This window comes from Pimephales promelas, chromosome 21 (genome assembly GCF_988280905.1).
Source record: "Pimephales promelas chromosome 21, fPimPro1.hap1.1, whole genome shotgun sequence".
In the NCBI taxonomy this organism is placed as follows: Eukaryota; Metazoa; Chordata; class Actinopteri; order Cypriniformes; family Leuciscidae; genus Pimephales; species Pimephales promelas.
Window position 1 is genome coordinate 12,022,216 of NC_142789.1, and position 23,063 is coordinate 12,045,278.

Below are 23,063 nucleotides of genomic sequence, written 5' to 3' on the forward strand. Positions count from 1 at the left end.
TGACTTTAATCAAACCACGGATAAGTTTTGTGATATGTCTCGCCACTAGTGTAGTTGCACTGATCACTTTTAGGGGAATAAAAAATAATAATAATAAGCAGAGGCAGGGATACATTGACCAGAAAGGGGGAAATCCCACGCATCCCCCCAAATCGCAAATTGCAAATCGCACCCTGTACACTATATTGGCCTGAGGGTGAGTAAATTATGGGATCCTTTTAATGTTTTGAATGAACTAACCACTTTTTTTTTAAATCATACTCTTCTTTGATGTGTTTAGACTAACCGTAACTCTATTACTAAAAACACCAAGCATCTTCATAAATAGGCATAATGAGAATCCAGAATGTTACGTCAGTGACCACAACAAAGCTTTAACTGCTGAGAATCATACACTGTTCTCAGAACTGGGTTATTTCCAGTACTGTGTCTCAGGTGCACTTTAAAGGAAAGGATGAGAAAAGAAAAGCAAAAACACCATTGCATGAATGCACCTAGTTGTATTGAAGACACATGCAGCAGTTAGAATGAAAATGTTTTGTTTTTTTTATTTGTCAGTACACGTCACACACAAGTCTATAGTGACGTTTTGTCACTTGTTTCAAAGAACAGGCCATTTTTGTATGTAGACTCTGTATCATTGTCATTTAATGCGCTATCTGTCGTGTGGAAAGGCTCTGGCAGATGTAGCGTCTGTCCTCTGTAACTAGGATTCGGATAGCAACAGGATTTCATAGAGCTCAAGCCAGTAACTTCACCCTCCTCATCTACCTCGTCTTCCTCCTCAAAGACGACAAGGCCGAAGCCTTGGAGTAAAGTGCTCTGTTCAGGGGTCACGTCTTCACTGGGTTTGCTGAGATCTTGACACAGCAAGAGAACAAATTCATGCACTTCCTCCGTCTGTCTCAGGTCCTGCAACACAAACATTTTCACATTTGGAATAATGAATCATGCACAATGAGATCAATTTAATTGCAAATATATCCTCCATTTATTTTGCTTCACTTTTCATTAGTAGGTCAACTCTATAGTTTATGTAAATCAGTTCTGTGAGTGGATTTTGCTTTTCTCGGTCTGATAGCTGCTTTTGAGGTACGTCACTGCAAATGCGCTGATGTGACGTTGTGGTTGATATTTTGACCTCACCACGGTTTTTTGCTGTTGTTTTTTGCTAACTGTGATGGAAGATTTTGAAAAAGTGGGTCATTATAATGTGTGGCATAATCAATCATGGCCTTTTTAAATATTGAGGTTGTTTCATTGGAAATGGGTTTCGATTCTTCAGCAGTCTGTGTTGCTAACCTGATCTTGTGGACATCTTATTTCTGATGTATCAATCACAGGACTGGGTACTTTGGGTATCAACTTACTCCTAAATCTGCAAAGCAAATAGACAGTTAAAGAAATGTTATAGTTAAATACATATACATCCCAGATGGTCTATATATATATATATATATATATGAAGAGTTCAGATGCAAAAGCCTCTAAATGCCATTTGAAATTTTCTTCTAAAATGATAATTTTTATCAAGCTTGTATATTTAAGTTCAGTAATTTCACTTAAATGGCAATGAAGATTACCTATTAATTGTCATTTAAGTGAAACTACTGAACTTAAATATACAAGCTTGATAAAAATGGTCATTTTAGAAGAAAATTTCAAATGGCATTTAGAGGCTTTTGCATCTGAACTCTTCATATATATGTGTGTGTGTGTGTAAAACAAAAAAGTTGTAACAATGCAAGATTAAAGTTGTAATATTATAAGTTGTAATATATAACAACTTGTAATAATATAAGTTGTTATAAAATATAGTGAAAGATTAAGTCAAAATGACGACCGAGATGAGATTAAAGTTGTATGTTTTGTGGATAAAGTCAAAATTACCAGAACAAAGTCATTGAGTAAAGTCAGCAGTATAAGATTAAAGTTGTAATATTTTGAGAATCAAGTGAAAATTAAGAGTAAAGTCACAGACATGCAAGATAAAAGTCGTAATATTTTAAGAATAAAGTTAAATGGATGACCAACAATAGATTAAAGTTAATATTTTGTAAATAAAGTCAAAATGACCAAAAACAGTCACTGAATTCTGAGAATAAAGTTGTCATATTTTGAGAATAAAGAGAAAATGAGAATAAAGTCACACACTGTAAAAATGAATATGCTTTATCTAATCCAAAAAATTGTGGCAACAGTTTACAAGCAATATTATTAATTCAATTTAACAAATTAGAATTGAGTAATAATTCATGAAATTAAAAGTTAACCATTTAAAATGAGTAAAACTTACAACAACCAACCAAATAAACATAAATTGAAGTCATCATGGTGATTAGTGTTTGTTTTATGTTTGTTTTAAAATGACAGTTTTCTCCTTCAGTGATTCTGCTTGTTAACATCAGGTGTCTTCAATGTTGGCAATATAAAATAAAGAGTTCTTAATCTTTGATATTTGTATTAATTTTTTTTCGTGTAAACTTTACTCATTTTAAATGGTTTTAAGGAATAATTTGATTAATTATTACTCAATTCTAATTTGTTAAATTTAATTAATAAATTGCTTGTAATCTGTTGCCAATTCTATTGATTAGATAAAGCATATTCATTTTTACAGTGCAGAAATGCAAGATAAAAGTCTTAATATTTTAAGAATAAAGTCAAATTGATGACCAACATTAGGTTGTAGCCTAATATTTTGTAAATAAAGTCGAAATGATTATGAGAATTAATGAATGAGAATTAGTCATAATATTTTGAGAATAACGTAAAAATGACCTGAACAAAGTCATTGTATTAAAGAATTAAAGATTAAAGTTGCAATATTTTCAGAATAAAGTCAAAATTATGACAAACGAGTCATAACATTCCTTTAAATTACGAGAATGAAGTAGTAGCAAAACGAAATTAAAGTTTCAATATTTTGAGAATAAAGTCAAAATTACAAGAATAAATTTTTAGCATTATATTTTGAGAAGTGAAAATTTCAAGAATTGTGCTATAACAATATGTTATTTAAGTTACATTTAATTTAATTAAATGTAATAAAATTAAAGTTGCAATATTTTCAGAAAAAAGTCAAAATTATGACAAAGGCGTCATAACATTCCTTTAAATTACGAGAATGAAGTAGTAGCAAAACGAAATTAAAGTTTCAATATTTTGAGAATAAAGTCAAAACTACAAGAATACATTTTTAGCATTATATTTTGAGAAGTGAAAATTTCAAGAATTGTGCCATAACAATATGTGATTTATGTTAAATTTAATTTAATGAAATGTAATAAAATTAAAGTTGCAATATTTTCAGAATAAAGTCAAAATTATGACAAAAGAGTCATAACATTCCTTTAAATTACGAGAATTAAGTAGCAGCAAAACGTAATTAAAGTTTTAATATGTTGAGAATAAATTCAAAATTACAAGAATAAATTTTTAGCATTATATTTTGAGAAGTGAAAATTTCAAGAATTGTGCTATAACGCAATATGTGATTTAAGTTAAATTTAATTTAATGAAATGTAATAAAATTAAAGTTGCAATATTTTCAGAATAAAGTCAAAATTATGACAAAAGAGTCATAACATTCCTTTAAATTACGAGAATTAAGTAGTAGCAAAACGAAATTAAAGTTTCAATATTTTAAGAATAAAGTCAAAATTACAAGAATACATTTTTAGCATTATATTTTGAGAAGTGATAATTTCAAGAATTGTGCTATAACAATATGTGATTTAAGTTAAATTTAATTAAAATAAGTAAATAAATAAAGTCAGATCTTTTTAACAGTGCTCCTGAAACCATGGCCTTTTTTAGCTCTATACTCTACCAATAAAGCTACAGGTTTTGTACAGTATAACACAATAGCATATCTTGGTGGTCAGTCAGTTCATCCGTGATAATCTCACCGCCTGACAGCAACAGAGCAGATTATAGTACACGAGAGGGCAACCACACAGACGCCCAGGATGGTCTGGTCCTGCCATGATAAGCCTGAATGAAAGGGCAGAACACATTTGCTATTGACAGGTATATTCTCACACCTCATTGTGTTTACTTCAAACACAAGCAGATAAAGGTTTCAGCTCTGCATAATCATTTCTCATTCTGAAAAGACTGTTTCAGTACCCATTTCTTCTGAGTGAGTTTCAAAGTTCACAGTTGAGTTCGGCCCTTTACCAGCCATTGTTTCTCCGGCTATAGAAACGGTGTAAGAGGCCCCTGGTTGGAGGTTCTTGATCTTGAAGCTGGTTTCATTTGCTTGGGCTTCATGGAGTGCTGAAGCAAGAGGAAAGGTGTTATAGTCAAGTTGTTTTTAATAGATTATTGTGTTGGCTATACCAGTGAAAAACTGTTATCTGCAGTTGTGACATTTCATATGGGGTTTCATAGCAAATAGATGATCAGTAGAACTACAAGCTTTCGTCTTACTCGTGTTTCCCTGTCCTGAAATCCAAATGAGATAATGCAGTAGAAATCCTCGCTGCTCCGCCACAGGAATGGAAAGCCAACGGACCACTGCTGATTCATGCGTCACATTAGAAATATTCACGTTCCCTGGACCTTTAATAGGTGCTGAAACAAATGCAAACATTCCATTGTTAAAATTAGAGATCATTCTCTTATTTATTATATCTTGGTCTTTGTGTTTCAGTAACGTAAATAGACTAAACAAGGGTTGCATGACATGCCAGTACCATATCGGTTATTTACGAAGCCTCTGATGGGACATGGTGATGAAAAAAATGAGATGGGAGGGAAAATGATTTCTCAAAAGCATTGAAATATAATTTTCCTTATCTCAGAATTTTTCCATTTCCATGTCCCTTTAGGGCAGGGTTCCTCAAATCTGGTCCGGCAGAGTTTAGTTCTAATCCTAATCAAACACGCCTAAACAAGCTATTCAAGGTTTTCAGAGTTACTAGAAAATTGCAAGTAGCCTAATTGAGAACTGCTTTAATGGCACCGAAGTTATTGGCAGACATATCGTCCAATATAGAATATTTAATAGTGCAATTTACCATAATTTTACATTTAGCCGCCATCTAACGCATAAAGGGGTACCTATTATGTCCCTTTTTACAAGATGTCCCCATAATGTGTCTGTGAAGTTTTAACTCAAAATACCCCATAGATTCATGTTGTAAATGCCCATTTGTACAGTATGTATCTTTAAATGCAAATGAGCTGCTGCTTTTCACAAGAGGGCGGAGACATTACAGCTTGTGCCTCTGTTACTCTGCCAAAACCAAGGGGGTAATCCATCGGCCGGAAGTTGAAGCCTCACGGGAGCTGCCATCTTGTAGCAGAACTTCACTTGCGTTAGCATTCCCATTGACTCCCATTCATTTTGGCGTCACTTTGACGGCGAATAACTTTACATCTGAGGCGTTTGAAGACCCCATTTGTCCTTTATTTATTTCTAAAGAAACACGACAATGTATAAAATGCTCCATTAACTTGTAACGTATGTTATGGCACCGCAGTTTTTTGTAAAGTTGGCTAACGATTGCGTCATACCCATGCGACTCACTGTCGCACAGTAGAGAGATTACCCTATGTACAGGAGAAGAAGCTCGCGGGCAATCGGGGAAACGTGGAGGCAAAATGACAAAATAATTAATCAGAGTACCTAGCAAAATTGTCTCCTGCTCCTAGCTCATGGACAGCTCCTTTTCATACTCTCCACCTCTGCAAGTTTCGGAAGGGAATGATTCAGATTTCTCATGCCACAGCCACTAGAAGACAGACGGGTTGCTCACGTCACATCTACGTCGGCAAGCTCTGTTTGAGTCTGCGCGTCAGGGACGGAAGTGCTAAAAAAAATCGCCAAAAACGGGCTTCAATCGTCTCAAATGAGTTCCAATGAGATCGCTCTGTCCACTTCTTATACTGTCTATGGCCAAAACCAACATCTGTTTGGTTTTGATTATCATCTCTATTGCGGTCACGCTCATGCTCACGTGACATTGCAGTTCTTCATCATCATGAAAGTTTATTATCTGCATGTGTTTTAAAGGGGTGATGACCTGAGAAATCAAAATTTCCTTGAGCTTTTGACATCTAAGAGGTCATCATATAAAAATATCCTGTAAGTTTCAGACCTGAAAACATTCTTGTTAGTCCAATAAAAGCTTTTATTGACACCAGACTCAGCAAACGACTCGTTTTTCAAAGTGGGGAACTGTGACGTCAAAGAGGATAAAACACCACCCCCGCAGAAGAAGATCAACGCCTACTTCAACACGGACGGTTTAGCCCCGCCCACCGATTCGCGCATTACACGCATAGCTAAATAACATAGATTCCTACCTCGTGATGACAAACCGGATTGAGCTACCGAGCAATACAGAATATTGAGCAGTGCCTGGTTGTGGAAGAAGACAGTCGCTGCATAAGCTGCCTCTGGATTCCAATAGGACTGCATGGATCAACTTTATTTTTAATGACATTCCAGCTGATGAGGGTAAAACCTAGCCTGGCATGCCAGACCTACATCAAGATGTTAGGTCTGGAAACTCTTCATTGACAGGGCTCAATCCGAGGGGCGGGATAAACGGTTGTCTTTCAAATTCTCTCTGCACGCAATTGGATAGCGCTAAAGCCAATCGGAGCAACGAAGAAGGTGACGTAGTCAGCGGAGCAAGTTGATATATTAAACTTTTATCGTATCCAGTACAGCTGTCAACATTGAACATTGAAAATAAGGGAAATTTCCCGGAATCCATCCCCAAAATAAGGGATTTTTTTTTGTTTTTTACACGACCCACAAACTTTAAAAATAAAACACTAATCATTAAAAGTCTAAAGAGTTTATAACTAGCCTACATATGTGTGAGAGAGAAAGAGACAGTATGTGTGTGTGTGCGTATGAGAGAAAGAGACAGCGTGTCATAAAAAAATAATATCATAGAGAATGTTTAAATACTAATATCAACTTACGAGGGAAACGGAGGTGGATTAATGGTGCTTTGGAGTGCTGGAGATGATTCGGGAGAGGTCCGTGCACCGATCAGAGCACGCGCTGACACGGAGTAAAGCCTTTATACTCGACGCAACAGCACGGCAAAAAATGACAAGTTGATCCTTTCGCCACAGCTTTTTTGTAATAGCGCGCGCGGCGCCGGCCGCATCCGAGGATGAACGACTTCAAACCGAATATGTCCATCGCAACTCTGTCGTCATTATGTTAAGCCCGCCCGCCTACTCCACACATGATGTGATTGGCCCTACCAGAGTTGGGGTTTTCCAGCTAAAACGTCTATGGAGAGTTGCTAGACCACACTTTGCTGCAAAATAATTTTCAAAAACCAAGCGAACATCATAAGTTGACCTCAGACAACAATATAATAAAATTTAAAAAGCCAGTTCATGACCCCTTTAAAGCCAAATCAGTCTAAATTTCTGATATGTGGTATTCACATCCGAAGCATGCAAACAGAAAGCTGGATGTCAGATGGAGCGTCCCATGAGTATTAATCTAAATTCTCTTTCAATTCTTATTGCACTTAAACTGTCAAATACACGGTTAGGGGGAAAACGCGCAGTTCACATAAACACAGCCGGTTATTTCTGTGAACGTAAACAGCAAGTAAAGAAATTGAATGTGTATAGATCTAAGTATTGAAGTGAAAGTAATATACAGCTATATACTGTATGGTGTTAATATGAATCAAACAACAAAAGAAAAACAAAAACAAAAAAAAAACACTCACTGCTCTTGATCGAATTAACTTTTAATCGAATAAACACGTTTCATTCCAAACCTGTAAGATGTTCATCTTCGGAACACAAAGATATTTTTGATGAAATCTGAGACCTTTCTGTCCCACCATTGACAGCAACGTCATTGCAACTTTCAAGGCCGGGAAAGGCGGTAAAGACATAGTTAAAATAGTCCACTTGACTACAGTTCAACCTTTATGTTATGAAGAGATGAGAATACTTTTTATGTTTTTATTCAACTAAAATCCTGACTTTACTTTATTTAACAATCTCTTCTCTTCCAAGCCAAAAATCAGGAAGTTTAATGCCTACAAAAACGACTTGATTGGGACTACAACTGGTTTTATACGCAACTAACCCACACATTTGCATCAACACCTCCCTCCAGAATATGCAAAAAAGGGCATGGCCATATTTCTGCGACTCATCGAAAGTGTGTTATTTTCACCCAGCTGTCAGGTCTTCTGTGTTTGGGCTTCCCACGGACGTTGTAGTTCGTCAACAATGGATACAATTTATGTTTGATTATATTCCTGAAAATTACAATCGTAATTTAGCTCTCTGTGCTGCGCATTTTACGGAAGACGGCTTCCAGAATCTCCACGAATTCAACACCGGATTCAACAAGAAACTATTACTAAAACATGAAGCAGTTCCAACTTTAAAACCAGAGGCAGCAGTTGTTGGGAGACAACCTGTAAGTAGGCTTAAGAATTTTAAATGTATTTGCATGTATAATTTCAGACTTAATGTTTTAGTTTTATCAAATGCCAGTTTTATAGCTACTAGGCTACTATTTATGCTATTTCGTGTCTACGACAAACACGTACAAATATTTTGGACCTGAATTTGTATATGTACTAATTTTGTAAATGTATTTTTCATCTATATATACTTTATGACGTTATTTTTCGATTTGATCAAGAACGTAAAACAGCGCCAATGCTGTTTGTGTATATAGCAGCCAGTCAGTTCGATGATATTGTGTAAAACAAACGTGTATAAAGTTAAAAAAATATATAGGCGAATTACCATTCAGAAACGTTTTGTAAGAGCCGTGTTTGGGGAAGTTCTGCTTGACTCTCTTCATCGCCGCTTTCTGGGTCTCATTCTGGCTCATACTGAGACTGCAGTGTCAACACCATTATGTATATTTGACACGAACACATATGCAACTTTTGCCCGTAAAGGTAATGGGCGTGAAGTATCCGGACAACATGCACTACAGTTTAGCCAATCACAACACACTGGCCCAAACTAACCAATCTGAGCCCATAGCCTGTTTCTGAGGGAGTGGTTTCATAGAATCAGGATGTAAACCGGTCGTTCAAATGACAGAGGAGAAAGCGGCGGTGTAAAGGTGATTTATGAAAAATAAGACTTTTTAAAAAATTAATGACGTTGCAATGACGTTGCTGTCAATGGAGGGACAGAAAGCGTCAGAAAATTGTGTTAGGACCCTTTAAATGCTCTGGCAAGGAGATAAACATGTCAGTGTACTGCTCACTCATGCAGGGCGGGGCTATGATAATAGAGCAGAGTCCATCAGCAGTTGTGGGTGGGGCCTAAACATTTGTGACATCACTAAAGCTAATCTTTAAAAACACTGATATTTTAACAACACACTGTTAAATATAATTTTAGCAAATTTCCAATTACTATACATTATAATGATTTGCATGATTTATTTTTGTTTTTAGTGTTTTATTTCAAGAATTTATTTAGACTAAATAGTATGAAAATGTAATATCGACTATTTATTGCTCATAACATAAAAAGGTTATCATCTTACTGATAACGGATAGAACCTTATCACCATTCTTAGTCTGGACTTACCTCCCTGTTCTGAGTAAAAAGGACACATATCAACAGTTTGAAGATGTTTCTTTCCCATGGTGTGTAGAAAGTAATAATGACGTACAAATTTCTCCACCCCTGTAATTAAAACCAGAGACACGAATTAGCATACACAGCACATGTTAATATGAATCATGAACATAGTGCTCTAAACTGGATGAATGACTGATCTCTACCTTTTTCAATGTCCTTGAATGTTCTATTGCCTGAGTGGTTTACTGTACTTGGTCGGGTCTCACCGTTCTCCAGCTTGTACCATTCTAAGCAGGTTTGATCACTCAGGGTGATCTTAGAGGTCTTGTCACAATCTGAAAATTAAAATATTCTTGCGAGTTTACATTGAACTTTTTTTTTCTAAAGGTTTTTCAAATGTTTGTTGCATGAGTCATTTATGACTTAACACTTTAGGACCCCTTCACCAAAAAAACCACACTTTTCGCTTGCTTCCTGCTGTAAGCTCACACACTCAGACATTCATTCACATATAGTACATGGAAACCCAAGCTAACACACTTGTTGCAGCACACTTACTGCTCAGATGTTTCACAGCGGGAATGACGATCTCCAGTGGAGGTGAACTTCCGACCTTGTTCGTTGCAATAATGGAAATCCTGGCCTCTGAATATGTGATTAAGGTTTTATAGGTTCGATCCGAAGTTGACTTTTTCTTTCCCTTCTCTTTGTTTTTACAAGGCCAAACTACGACATTCAGCATGTACTTTACACCCCCAACAGACTGTTCAGCAGATGGTTCCTAAAGAAAATCACATTGGAGCATCACTCAAATCAAATTTCATTCATCTTACACCAACAAACAAACATTTCTGATCCCCTCTGTTCTTCGTATACTTACATCCCAGGTGAGATTAATATGCCTGGTCCCGTTCGTCCATTTTGTTTCAAGTTTGTGTACAAGCGAGAGGCTGATTTCTGCAGAAAGATGTTACATCAACCAAATATTTTCAGATGCTTTCACTTATTGAAAAGTTATTTCTTCCACTGTATGGGCAGATAGAGCTGAAATCAAACCTAAGGGAACGTCCTCCACTGGGCTCCAGTCACTCCAGAGAGTTTGTAGTGAGTCATTACATATATGTGGCTGCAGTTTGGCCTGCCGTCTCAGTTGGATCTGGTAGATCGTCTGTTTCTGTAGACGTAGCTTGTAGGAATCTAAAGATATATGAATCTCAGTCAGTTTTTATGTTTTGGACACAAATCATTTAAAGGGGTCTTACATAATAATTACATCTTTTCCACACCAAAAACAATGTATAGTGTAACTAAAAGTAAATTAGCTTTTCAGGACTATTTTCCCAACATTTCTATGACCATTAGAGCTGTTGTTTGTTGCTGTACCTTTAAGAATCCATGTAAACATTGTTGAAGACTCAAAGGATCAGAGGCTGCATAAAAACTGACCTCTGAAAGGATTTGCAGAGCAGTAGATGCCAAACATTCTCACATTTTACTGTTTAACTTTTTATACTGTTAAAAAAAAATTATGAGCTGTGTTTGGAATATCATACAGTGCTGCCAACATTATTAACATTATTTAGTGTGCACATAGTATGCACATTTACTGCATGAATAAATGCCTCTATGTCCTCAGAATACCTTATAAAATGTGCAGGATATACAGCAGTGCATGATCTAATGTATTCCCTAATCCAATGCACTTGACCTGACCTTCAGTTGAATTACTAGAAAATAAACTTTACTAATAGAGAAGATGTCAGTTTAACTGCTTCAAGAACAGCAATATTACTTCGTAACTGAGAAATGTTATGTAGCTTTTCAGTTGAAAAGAGTCTATTTGATAGTCACTTTCTGTGCACGTGTTTGTTTCTGTGTGTGTGCGCGTGTGTCTGTACTGTATGTGTGAGTGTTTTTATGGGAGAGAGGGAGAAAGTGCATATGCTATCCTTAGATAATTAAGCATAATTTCATAGTGAAAACATGGAATTTTTTACTATGATTTACAACATATTGACAACATATATTTGCTATATGCTTTGGTTCTTTTGCAGCTGAAATAACTTAGTAATAACTCATATGGAGTTGTAATGCAGTCAAGGCCAGTATGGAACTACTTTAGTGGAAAATAATTGCACACCTTAGAATGTTCATCAGCCAATCAGAATCAAGCATTCAACAGTAACAACTGTCATAACACAGAAGCATGCAACACAGGTAATATCCAATTATCAAGTTTTTGGCAGACATTTGCAGGTTTGGTAGACAATTGAAGCAGGTGAGAAAAGTTGTAGAAGGAATGGCAGTGGATAACAGTCTTATCTTTTGCAGATGAAAAGTTTTGGAGATGGTGGACTTGATGGCTCAAGCTGAAGGGAGACAACTGAAGACTAAAGGGTGAATCGTACAGGTAAGTGGTTCAGGTTTGAACAGCGAGACCAGACAGAGTGAACTGGGGTTTGACTGCTTAAATTAGTTATGCACCAATCATGATTTTTCATGGCCAATTCCGATACGTTTTTTTTTTTTACAAGCCTACTGGCCGATTCCGATATTTGTTTGTTTGTTTGTTTTTAGCAACAAACAAGAAAGAATGTAAGTATACATCAACCAGATGTGTATTTGGTATTTAACAGGCCAAACTGGCTTCTGGCTGCTAAAAACAATAACTGAACCATCTGAAATGAATGGCAGTAACTGTGCAGTAAGCATATTTAAAGGGTAAGTTCACCCAAAAATGAAAATTAAGTCATTAATTACTCACCCCCATGCTGTACCAACCCCGTAAGACCTTCGTTCGTCTTCGGAACACAAATGAAGATATTTTTGATTAAATTTGAGAGCTGTATAACTACCACATAGACTGCCTAAGGGACTGGCTCTTGACGGCCCAGAAAGTCAATGAAGAAAATGTTTAAATATTCCATGTCACTACAGTGGCTCAACTATAAGTTTATCAAGCGACGAGAATACTTTTTGTGCGAAAAAACAAACAAAAATAACGACTTTATTCGACTATTCCTTTTCTTCCTTGTTGGCCTGAAACGAGACTTCCATTCGATTTCCACGACGCATGCGCGAGAACTGAACTGAAGTAGTTAAAGGAGATCGCAGTATTCTCGTCGCTTGATAAACTTATAGTTGAGCCACTGTAGTCACATGGAATATTTAAACATTTTCTTCATTGACTTAATGGGCCGTCAAGAGCCAGTCCCTTAGGAGCCAATGTGGTAGTTTTACAGCTCTCAAATTTAATCAAAAATATCTTCATTTGTGTTCCGAAGATGAACGAAGGTCCTACGGGGTTGGTACAGCATGGGGGTGAGTAATTAATGACTTAATTTTCATTGGGGTGAACTAACCCTTTAATACAAACATAGATGGTACTGACATTTATCATCAGCATCTAGCTTTTGTTTTTAAATTGGGTTGAACTTGGAACTACATAAAAATAACCTTAAGTAAAAACAACTGTAACCATGTGAAATTAAAGGCAAAAACTGCATAGTTCACGTCACAATCAACCCACATTCAACAATCCAAACAAAGATGTTTGGCTATTCAATCAGCATTTGTTTTGTTTTTAGTGAAACAATAAAACCAAAATAAATAAATTCTAAATTCTAAATTCTAAAATGTTAAATCAAATAATGTTTAGTGCAACGGGTAAAACAAAGATGCTACAGCAGGTGCTTTTTAAAGGAGAACTCCGGCGAACAATGAACCTTTGGTCTAATAAAACGTCGGTACCTAGTCAACCGTTCTCTGAGTTTTGTTTTCATGATAATCGAATGTAAAGAGTTTTATCTCTAAAAACTGTTTAGCATATAATGCTAGTAATGGGGGCATTGAGTAAGTAAAAAGAAATCGCTAGTTTATACCACTAACAAGGCTCAAAATAGCCCCACACTCACACAGTAACATAATGAGGCTCCATACATACAAAACGAAGCATTGAGAACTTTGTAAGTGTACAGACCGTTTAATAAGAAGATACTTTATGAAGACAGTTCACTTCGCGTATACAGGCAGGAGCCATCTTAAAAAATAGTCTCGATAAGTCGATCCCCGAACGCCATTCATACAGTTCAGAAGTTCGTTGAACTTCATAGAGTTCAGATCACTCAGCACGACGTTCGTGGTTCGACTTATCGAGACTATTTTTTAAGATGGCTCCTGTCTGTATACGCGAAGTGGACTGTCTTCAAAAAATATCTTCTTATTAAACGGTCTGTACTTACAAAGTTCTCAATGCTTCGTTTTGTATGTATGGAGCCTCATTATGTTACTGCGTTAGTGTGGGGCTATTTTGAGCCTGGTTAGTGGTATAAACTAGCGATTTCTTTTTACTTAGTCAATGCCCCCATTACTAGCATTATACGCTAAACAGTTTTTAGAGATAAAACTCTTTACATTCGATTATCATGAAAAGAAAACTCAGAGAACGGTCGACTATGTACCGATGTTTTATTAGACCAAAGGTTCATTGTTCGCCGGAGTTCTCCTTTAAATCAAATTAAGTCAAAGTACTCTAGGGCTGGAATGGGCTCTGGAATTTTCTCACTGGAACAGACTCATGGCTGGAGCGGGTTCTGGGGCTGGAGTGGACATTGGAGTGGCAGAGATGATCCTGATGTTAAGGGATATATGGAGGGTTTTGTTACAGGCTTAGGGTGAGTTGGAGTGCCCAAACGTTTTCGGGATGTTACTGGATGAGGGTTGTAATAGTTCTCTTTAACTTCTTCCACCAAGAAATCAGAACCATTTAGCCAAACGATGAAATGAATGGAATCGACTAATAGTGAATCACAATGACCAGGAGACAGGAACCGAATCATCCAGTCCCATCTGAAAGCAGGCATTGAGGGCAGTGTTGCTCCAACTCACCAGATGGGAGGAGTCTAAACTCCTCATACCACTCTAGAGGACGACCATCTCGACGGAAAGAGAGTAGATGATCTTCAGCCATTTTGTTTGCCTTTGAGGTCTGGTCTTCTGTCATGACAAAAGGATGCATATCCAAATAACAACTTTATTTGCAGGTTTGGCAGACAATTGGCTTTATGCACAGCTGCACTACTTCCTGAACTTAAGCCAGCTCCTTGTTTCCTGTCTGCCATTATTGGACAGCTTGATTAATTCAGGTGTTTCTGATTATTGTCGCCGTGACTACTGAGGTCAATCACACCTGAATTAATCAATTTGGCCAATAATGGCAGACATGAAACAAGGAGCTGGCCTAAGTTCAGGAAGTAGTGCAGCTGTGCATAAAGCCAATTGAAATAAGCAGGTGAGAAATGGGTAGCTGAAGGAATGAGAGTGGATAACAGTCTTGTGTTGCAGAGTGTTGGAGATGGTGAACCGGATGGCTGAAGCTGGAGACAGACAACTGAAGACTGAAGAAGTGTGTGGTCAGGTAAGTAGTTCAGGTTTGAATGACAAGACCAGACAGAGCGAACTGGGGTTTGACTGGTTAAATGGAGTGGAGCTAGCCTGGACGCCAGCCCGAACTCCGCCCACAACATTTTTTTGGTCGGGAAGTTCGGTCTGGACTCGATCCATTGAGGAGTAATTATGATCAGGCAAGAAATGAATTGGCCAATCAAATTGCCAGGGCGGGCTTTATACGATGATGGACAGGTGATCTGCAGGGACGTAATCATCACGTTATCAAAGAGCGCTTGTCAAAGATGACTGCAGCTGGAGAATTGAGATGTATAGATTCCGCTGTCGCGTCTGTTGTAAAATAAATCGACAGCGCATTTATTTTCATAGACAAACTAAGAACTGCAATCAAGGCATTTGTCGATCAGAAAGATATTTTTGGCGTCCTGCCAACATGATTCGGGAAAAGTGTAATTTATCAGCTGGCTCTGACGGTCGCTAAGAAGATGGGACGTAATGAAATGCCTGTGGTCGTTGTGGTTTCTCGTTTGGTCGCACTCATGGAGGAGTATGTAGAAGAAGCAACAATCGTTATTTAACTTCTAAAATAAGTAAGTTCTGTAGTTCAAAGGGGTCGACTTACTGCGTTGCTCTGATTGGTTGTAGGTTTACTGACTATCCAATTGAGTGCAGAGTTTTTTTTTTCTGGTTCTGTTAAGACACGCCTAATAATCAAAGCCCAACGGAGTGGTACCAGAGCCCGTCTAACGTAGAGCCTTGGCACTTCCTATTAGCCCCGTTGTGTATCATCCTGGTTGCAGTTCCATTAGAATTCCACTGGAGGTGATCGCGGGCGAGTGCAGAATGAATGGGAGTCTATGGGGCTAAACGGCTAAATGTGTCTCTTTCACCTGCTTGTCGTTAAATTAACACTAAAACGGCCACAACGTTCATTTTGACCGTTTTAAATTTTATATCTACAATAACTTTGTTGAAAAAAATAATAAAATCCTGCTGGTACCTGACTTTTCCTAAAATTGTCTGTGTTTTCATTTAAAATGCTTTTCATATAAATTAAGTTACGTAAACGTAAGGCAAAACAAAAAAAATGAACATATTTACCTATTTCGGCCATAGACGGTCATATTGACCGCACTAAATTTTGCGGTATTTTTTTTTTGTTAAATATCCCGCGGTTGATCGTGTTCTCTCTCAACTGTCAACACAAAGGTCCGTCCGGTCACTGTTTGCTATATAATAATTTCTACATTAGTTGTTGATCAGAAATAAGCAAATAAAACCGGACTACAGTTATACTTACGTTATCTATAGGCTATATAGCCTATATATATATTGCAAGGCTAAAATGTCTAAAATGAATGAGCGAATGAAGAGGAACATGACTCGAACCATGGCCCTGGAGATGCTTCAGAACTTGACGAGTGATGATTCGGATGCAGGGGAACAATCGGAGGTGGAAAGTGACAGCGACGTTTCCTGGGTGCAAGTTATCATTTCCTCCTCATCAGAGAGTGATTCAGAGTCAGAGTCCACATCAAGGAAAAAGAGACGGCTGCTATCATCAGACACGGCGGATCCAGATGTTCTGTTCATGTCGGATGATCCTGGTGAGATCTGCTGCCCTGTCCTGCGCTGTTTGTTTTGCTTCATGGGCTGTTCACTAGTTCTGCTAGTCCTATTATTTTTATTAGCTTATTTACCGCTTCGCAAATCGTCACTATCTAACATTTTCGTCATAGTTTTTGTCATTCAAACCTAGTTTTTATTTAGTTATCGTCTCGTTTTCGTCTTTGAAAAAATGTGGTTTACGAAAATAATTACAAAAATTATTCGTCAACACTGTTTTGAATCTAACGGTCAAAATGACCGTTTGTGGCCGTTCTAGTAGTTTTGGAATTCTGGCACTTCTAGTGTTAACATAGATTTTATTGTTGATTACACAAGTTCAATATAGATTATAGGCCAAAAGTCGAATGAACGAGTACTTATGTCCTTTTGATTTCTTACAGGTTAGGCCGTTGTTGGCCGGAACACGTTAGCATTCTGCTATTGTGTGACGTCATCACATTTTTGAAAGGATTTTTAGAACAGATAAGTGAACTTAAAAATGCAATTTTCAGCTGAGTGTATTATCTTATCCCTCCCTTTTGAATGCAACTTTCAAATTACTTGACAAAAAATTACATTCTGAGAAAAGTGGATTTCTGGGGGTGAAACCCCATTGACTCCCATTCATTCTGCACTCGACCGCGAGCGCCCCCGCATGGACAGAGACGAGTTACTGCAGCCAGTCCAGAACCCGGAAGTAACCAGCCAGTGCCAATTCTCTTCAATTAGACATTCTCTGGCGGCATCAGACTCATTTTCTTATTGGAAAATGAGTATGACGAAGTCAGGCTAGAGTGGAGCTGGCTGATGAGGGTAAATGATGGCAGGTATGGATGATTGTGAAGTATGTGAAGGTGTGAGCCAGGGGGGATTATGGGAAATGTAGTGTGGAGGTGACTGGTAATGGTGAATTGACTGGACTGGTGACTGATGATTAAAAATGTATTTCTCCTGACCCTTTTAACCCTTTAAACCTTTGTTATTTATTGAACGTTGCATTTTTTAAAAATATATGTGCGTGTGTTTTTCAAATACAAGGACAAGTCAATCTATCATTCAGATGACCTTATTTCTGCACATGTATAATTTATATTAGTAGAATAAGGAGTCTAACCTGGGCTAGTGCTGTCCTCAGTTTCAAATGTCTCCTATTGCAGAAAATATCATGTTAACAAAATAACAGATTCACTTCAGGATATGAAAATATCAGATTTTCTGAAATGTCTTACATTCTGCCATTCGGAGCCTCTCTCCCTCCATCTGATCTCGTATTTAGCACTTTTGTCATCGTTTGGTTTGTCCAGTTTGAGAGACAGGATTCCAGCTGACCTTTTCATTCTGATAATCTGAGGTGCACTGTATTTGACTGTTGACAACATGAGAGTGACACGTTAGGGGCGACATGCCATGCAAAATATTATGCTGATAATATAATTAATTATTTACATTTATAATAATCTAACTATTATTTAACATAACTTATGCATTAATTATAATACTAATTTAAATGATAATGTAATATAATATACCATATTACCATATCATATACCAATTTATTAGAGACATGCAACAACTTTAGAATTGCACTATATAAAGTGTCAGAAAACAGCAGTTTGAATGCATCTCTTAGACTGGTTCTTACCCAAGCATTCAAGGATGACTGAGATTTTGCTAGAATTGCAGGTGAGATTGCCCACTTGTGTTTGCACCCATATGTCCGTCTTGCTTGTTGTGAGTCCTAGTTCCTCCAAGATAATATATTTCTCTGATTGATCGCCAGAGTTAGCACACAATATAAAACTTTTCTTTTCACTGTCCCTGTACACACCAGGAATTGATAGTTAGATTCGTGCAGACTGACATACATAATCAAGCCTCTGTATCTGTTATTTAGTTTAGTATTTCAATAATAAACACATTATGGCAACTCAATTTAATCTGTTCATCGTATGAAGAGTCTCGAGTCTCTTCAGAAAATTTAGACTAAACCTCTAGAGTCATATGGATTAATTTTATAATCTCTTCATGAACTTTTAAAAGTGTAAAAGTAGTAATAGCATAGACTATCTCTCAGATTTCATTTAAAATATTTTCATTTGTGTTTTGAAGGTGAACAAAAGTCTTACGGGTTTGGGACGATGTGAGGATGAGTACTTAATGGCCCTTTTTTCATTTTTGGGTGACTAACCCTTTAACTTTCGAAAATAATCTTACCCTAAGAAATATAAAGTTAAAACTAGCCCCGGTCTCCCCATTACTGTTTCACAATATGTGCCACATTCTTTAACTCTGAGATTTGATAATTTTTCATAACTTTAAAGACAATGAGATCGGTTCATGTTACTTTTTAATGTGTTGTTTGAACTCACCATATATAAAGAGTGTGTGTCTGACTCTCCTTAGGGTTTCTCTTATCCCATTTACACATAAAGTCGTCTTGCAGAGAAGTTGAATTTTTGTAACACTGCGGACTAGATGTAGGTATACATCCTGCTGCTTTAAAGACATTTACATCATGGAAAAAACAAAATCTGTAAGTTTGACTGTTGTAACTCACCTGATGCCAAGTAAGTTTCTTAAAGAAGTTTATTATGTTCATTAAGGCTGCAGTTATTTGATGACAAATGCGGTAAAAACATTAATGTTGTGGAAAAAAAAAATGTTTTCTATTTTTTTTTTTTTACATGTAATTTAATTGTGTGAAAATCCTGAATTTTCATGATCATTTATCCAGTCTTTAGTGTCACATGATCCATCAGAGGTACTCAAGAAACATTTACATTATTATCAATGTTGAAAAGAGTTTTTGCTGCCTAATATTTTTGTGAAAGCCATGATACACTCTATTTAAAAGTTTAAAGGAAATAAGTCAACAATGCATTAAATTGATCATAAGTGAGAGTAAAGACTTTTACAATGTTACAAAAGATTTCTATTTTAAATAAATGTTGTTCATTTAAATTTTCTATTCATCAAAATCCCCAAAAAATAAAATTACGGTTTTCACATAAATATTAAGCAGTAAAAACCCTTTTTAATATCGATAATGATAAACATTATTAATACAATCACCAATAACAATTGATAATAAATGCACCAAATGAGCATATTATTATGATTGCTGAAGAATCATGTGACACTGAAGACTGGAGTAATTATGCTAAAAAAAATTCAGCTCTTCCGCCACAGAAATAAATTACATTTTTAAATATATTCAAATAGAAAAAGTTATTTTAAATTGTACTAATATTTCACAATACTACTGTTTTTACTGCATGTTTGATGAAATACATGCTTGGTGAGAGCAAAAGACACAAAAAGTCCTCTTGAAATTGTAATCATCACAAACATTTGACTAAGTATTTGGCTTTTTAAATCAGATTGATGTTATAGTAAACACCCAAAAGAGCAGTACCTTGAATTTGTTTACATCCTGTGGGTTTATAGTTGTTTAATGGTGGTTTAGCCAAATGGCGACTGGGTCACAGCTCTGATAAAATCTACACACCATTACAATCTTCGGAAATCTACATTGCAACTTCCGTAAAGTCTATCAAGCTAATCTTAATATCTTCTTTCTCGGTCTGCGGTGTTGAATATGTGCCGTTCGCATTGATAACATCAGCAAACGTACCTTCAGTCAGGCTGACAGAAACAACAAACAGCAGCACAGCCACTCTCATCCCCATCGCTTCTCGTGTTCGGAAAAGTCCTCACTCATAAGACATGGCTAATACACAGGCAGTTCAAGAAGATCTTTGTACCCTGAATAAACATTAACAATCCTTCGGTTGGAAGTCATCTGGTCTAGACACATGAGGGGTTTGTGTGATATGTATGCACTACTCATGTGTCTTTCTGGGGCAGAATGAAGTGCAAACTACTGCATCACCACAAACCACAACACGAGAGCAGCAGGGGAAGCTCATCTCACTTCATGAGAAAGAGCAGGTTTGGTTGCCTGCTACACCCCTGTTTTTTTTTTACCTTCACTTTCAAACGTGAACATGCGAGATGGAGACCATGGGTTCGTTCGACAAATTAAATCATAAACCTAATTGTACAAACCTATTGAGATCGCTTTCCAACAAAATCATCATTAACCTGACGTGGGTGGCTTTTAGTAAAGTGGTGCTTTAGAGTAATCAGGATTTGACTCCTGAAACCGACTCCATTTTTACATCCTTATTTCATTTGTAGCACGCTCCATTATCCTTAACACACAAAAACTAAGTTCATAAAAAGTTTTCAAGGATTTAAGTATTTCAATTCTACGTAAATTACTTTACACTTGAGTCAGGCAAAAAACCCGTTCACTCATTCATCATAGCAATGGAACTTTTAGAGATGCTATTACACCTCCTATGTTTTGTTTTGTTGTCTGTTCTCTGAGACCTTTGCGTTCTTGGTCATCTATGCTGGTTTCTGTCAAGTGATTAGTGCAATTTAGTTTCACTTCTTTATAGGTGTGTTTGTGGGTGAGGTGAATAGGAAGGCTTCAATTTAACCGCACTCTGCATGCGGCCAGTATTACAGTGATGTGAATCGCTTTCGTAAGTTATTAATAGTATCTGTGTAGCTAAGCAGTAGTAGTAGGCTACATTGAGTGTTCGTCTGAGGGAACTTTCCAACTTCACTAACGTTCTTTTCGAACTTGTGCAAATTTAGATTGAAAGTAGATCACAAAAACATGCTTTTATGTCTTGTTTGTGATGATGACTGCACATTTTTAAGAAAGGTCACATGAAAGGTTTCCTAGAAATGGTGAAATCCATTTTCTGTGACAGTGACTCTAGTTTAAATGTCAAATAAAGTGATTCACTTGTAAAAAAAAAAGAAGACATTTTTGTACGTTCCTGCCTACTACTTGTTTCACTTTTATGTAAGGTGTGAAGGTTAGGTGTGAATTTTTTTTTTTATATATAATCAAATGAGTTAATAAGTAAATCTCAAATTCACAGAGAAACAATGCAACAATACTTGTCACATCACACACACCTGCAACTTATCACCTGCTCATCATTTGGACTATACCATTTAAGCAGCCTCAGTCAGGCCAACGCATTCTCATCCCAAAGCGCCATATACAACGCTTTTGCAAAAGCGTAAATATCCAACGCACATGGCACCCTTTAACGTCTAATGAGACGCTTCGGTTATGGTTAAGTTTAGGTATGGTGTAGGGTAAGGGTTAGACCACTAGGGGGCACCTTCTGCCCAAATATATCTGCGTCTCATTTGACGTTAAAGGGTGCCATGTGCGTTGGATATTTACGCTTTTGCAAAAGCGTCCTATATGGCGCTTTGGGATGAGAACGGGCTCGTCAGGCTGTGTATGAAATCACATACTCGCGTAGGTACTTATTTTGAGTAAATAATTACCACCGGAACAGGAAATCCCACTGGAACAGGCCCACGAAGAAGCACGCCTCTAGTGGAATGAGCTCTGACGCCCAGAGGGCAACGAAGGCTCTTAGGTGTATAAGCCAGTGAGATAGCGTCCACTATCCACCTTGAAAGGATATGTTTCGAGGCTGCAAGACCTTTAGATTGTCCACCAAACGAAAGAAACAGCTGTCCTGACCGTCTGAAAGCAGCCGAACGTTCCACGTAAATTCTCAGGGCCCTAACCGGGCAAAGGAGATTCACGTCTGACTCGTTGTCAGATCCAAAGAGGGCTGACAGAGAGATGACTTGTTCACTGAAAGGAATGGCAAGTACTTTGGGGATATAAGCATGTCTTGGTTTGAGAATGACCTTGGAGTCATTAGGCCAAAACTCAAGCCACGACACGCTAACATAAAGCGCGTGTAAGTCATCCACCCGCTTGAGGCGATAGCCACCAGAAAGGGGGTCTTCAACTAGAGATACTTAAGGTCCACAGACTTTAGAGGTTTGAATGGGGCACCCTTCATGGCCTCCAGGACCAAGGAAAGGTCCCATATGGGAACCGAGGGTGGGACGAGTAGAGTTCATCCTTCACTGTCAGAAAAAAAGGTACGAAAGCTGTCACTGGGGCGGTACTTTTTCAAAAAGGTACACTTTTGTACCTAAAGGGTGCATATTGGTACCATATGAAGTACCAATATGCACCCTTTAGGTACAAAAGTGTATCTTTTGAAAAGGTACAGCCCCAGTGACAGCTTTCGTACCTTTTTTTCTGAGAGTGTTCTAGCTCCCCTGCGGAAGCGGACTACAAAGTCATTCCTACCCAGTGACTGGCCATGCGAATGTTTGACTAACGCAGCAATAGCCGCTACATATACCTTGAGAATGGATGGGGATCTATCTACCCTTATCCAAGAGCTCCTGAAGGAATGAGAGAACCTCACATCATAATCTTGTGGATCCAGTTTGCGAGCTGAGCACCAACCCGAGAACACTGACCATTTGGAAGCATAAAGCCGCCTAGTAGAGAGCACTCTAGCTTGCGTAATCATGTTTAACCCTCCGTCTGGTAGACTGACGGGTACCCGTTGATGGCCCACACA

General features: G+C 37.4%; 1 protein-coding gene across 3 annotated transcripts; it reads right to left on the minus strand.

Annotated features, from left to right (window-relative positions):
* Positions 1-534: 534 nt before the first annotated feature.
* Positions 535-20,463, minus strand: il12rb1 (interleukin 12 receptor subunit beta 1). Of its 3 annotated transcripts, none has more exons than XM_039655706.2 (16): positions 20,207-20,463; positions 18,942-19,065; positions 18,215-18,390; positions 17,802-17,938; positions 17,687-17,720; positions 14,446-14,553; positions 10,615-10,755; positions 10,439-10,515; positions 10,117-10,339; positions 9,762-9,893; positions 9,565-9,663; positions 4,435-4,578; positions 4,132-4,281; positions 3,912-3,996; positions 1,303-1,378; positions 535-912 (listed from the first exon to the last, which is right to left on the minus strand). In XM_039655706.2, the coding sequence occupies exons 1-16, from the start codon at positions 20,259-20,261 to the stop codon at positions 577-579; spliced, it is 2,097 nt and encodes a 698-aa protein (XP_039511640.2). In that variant the 5' UTR covers positions 20,262-20,463; the 3' UTR covers positions 535-576. The 3 variants fall into 3 exon arrangements, with proteins under 3 accessions (XP_039511640.2, XP_039511639.2, XP_039511641.2); XM_039655705.2 differs by having other exon boundaries at positions 18,942-19,068; XM_039655707.2 differs by lacking the exon at positions 14,446-14,553 and having other exon boundaries at positions 18,942-19,068; positions 20,207-20,462.
* Between the last annotated feature and the right edge of the window lie 2,600 nt (positions 20,464-23,063).

Coding starts and splice junctions, on each gene's coding strand:
- il12rb1 (XM_039655705.2), bottom strand. CDS start 20,261: ATGGGGATGAGAGTGGCTGTGCTGCTGTTTGTTGTTTCTGTCAGCCTG. Junction 19,069..20,206: donor TTCTGTCAGCCTGACTGAAG/GTACGTTTGCTG, acceptor ATGTCTTTAAAG/CAGCAGGATGTATACCTACA. Junction 17,939..18,214: donor AGTCATCCTTGAATGCTTGG/GTAAGAACCAGT, acceptor TGTTGTCAACAG/TCAAATACAGTGCACCTCAG.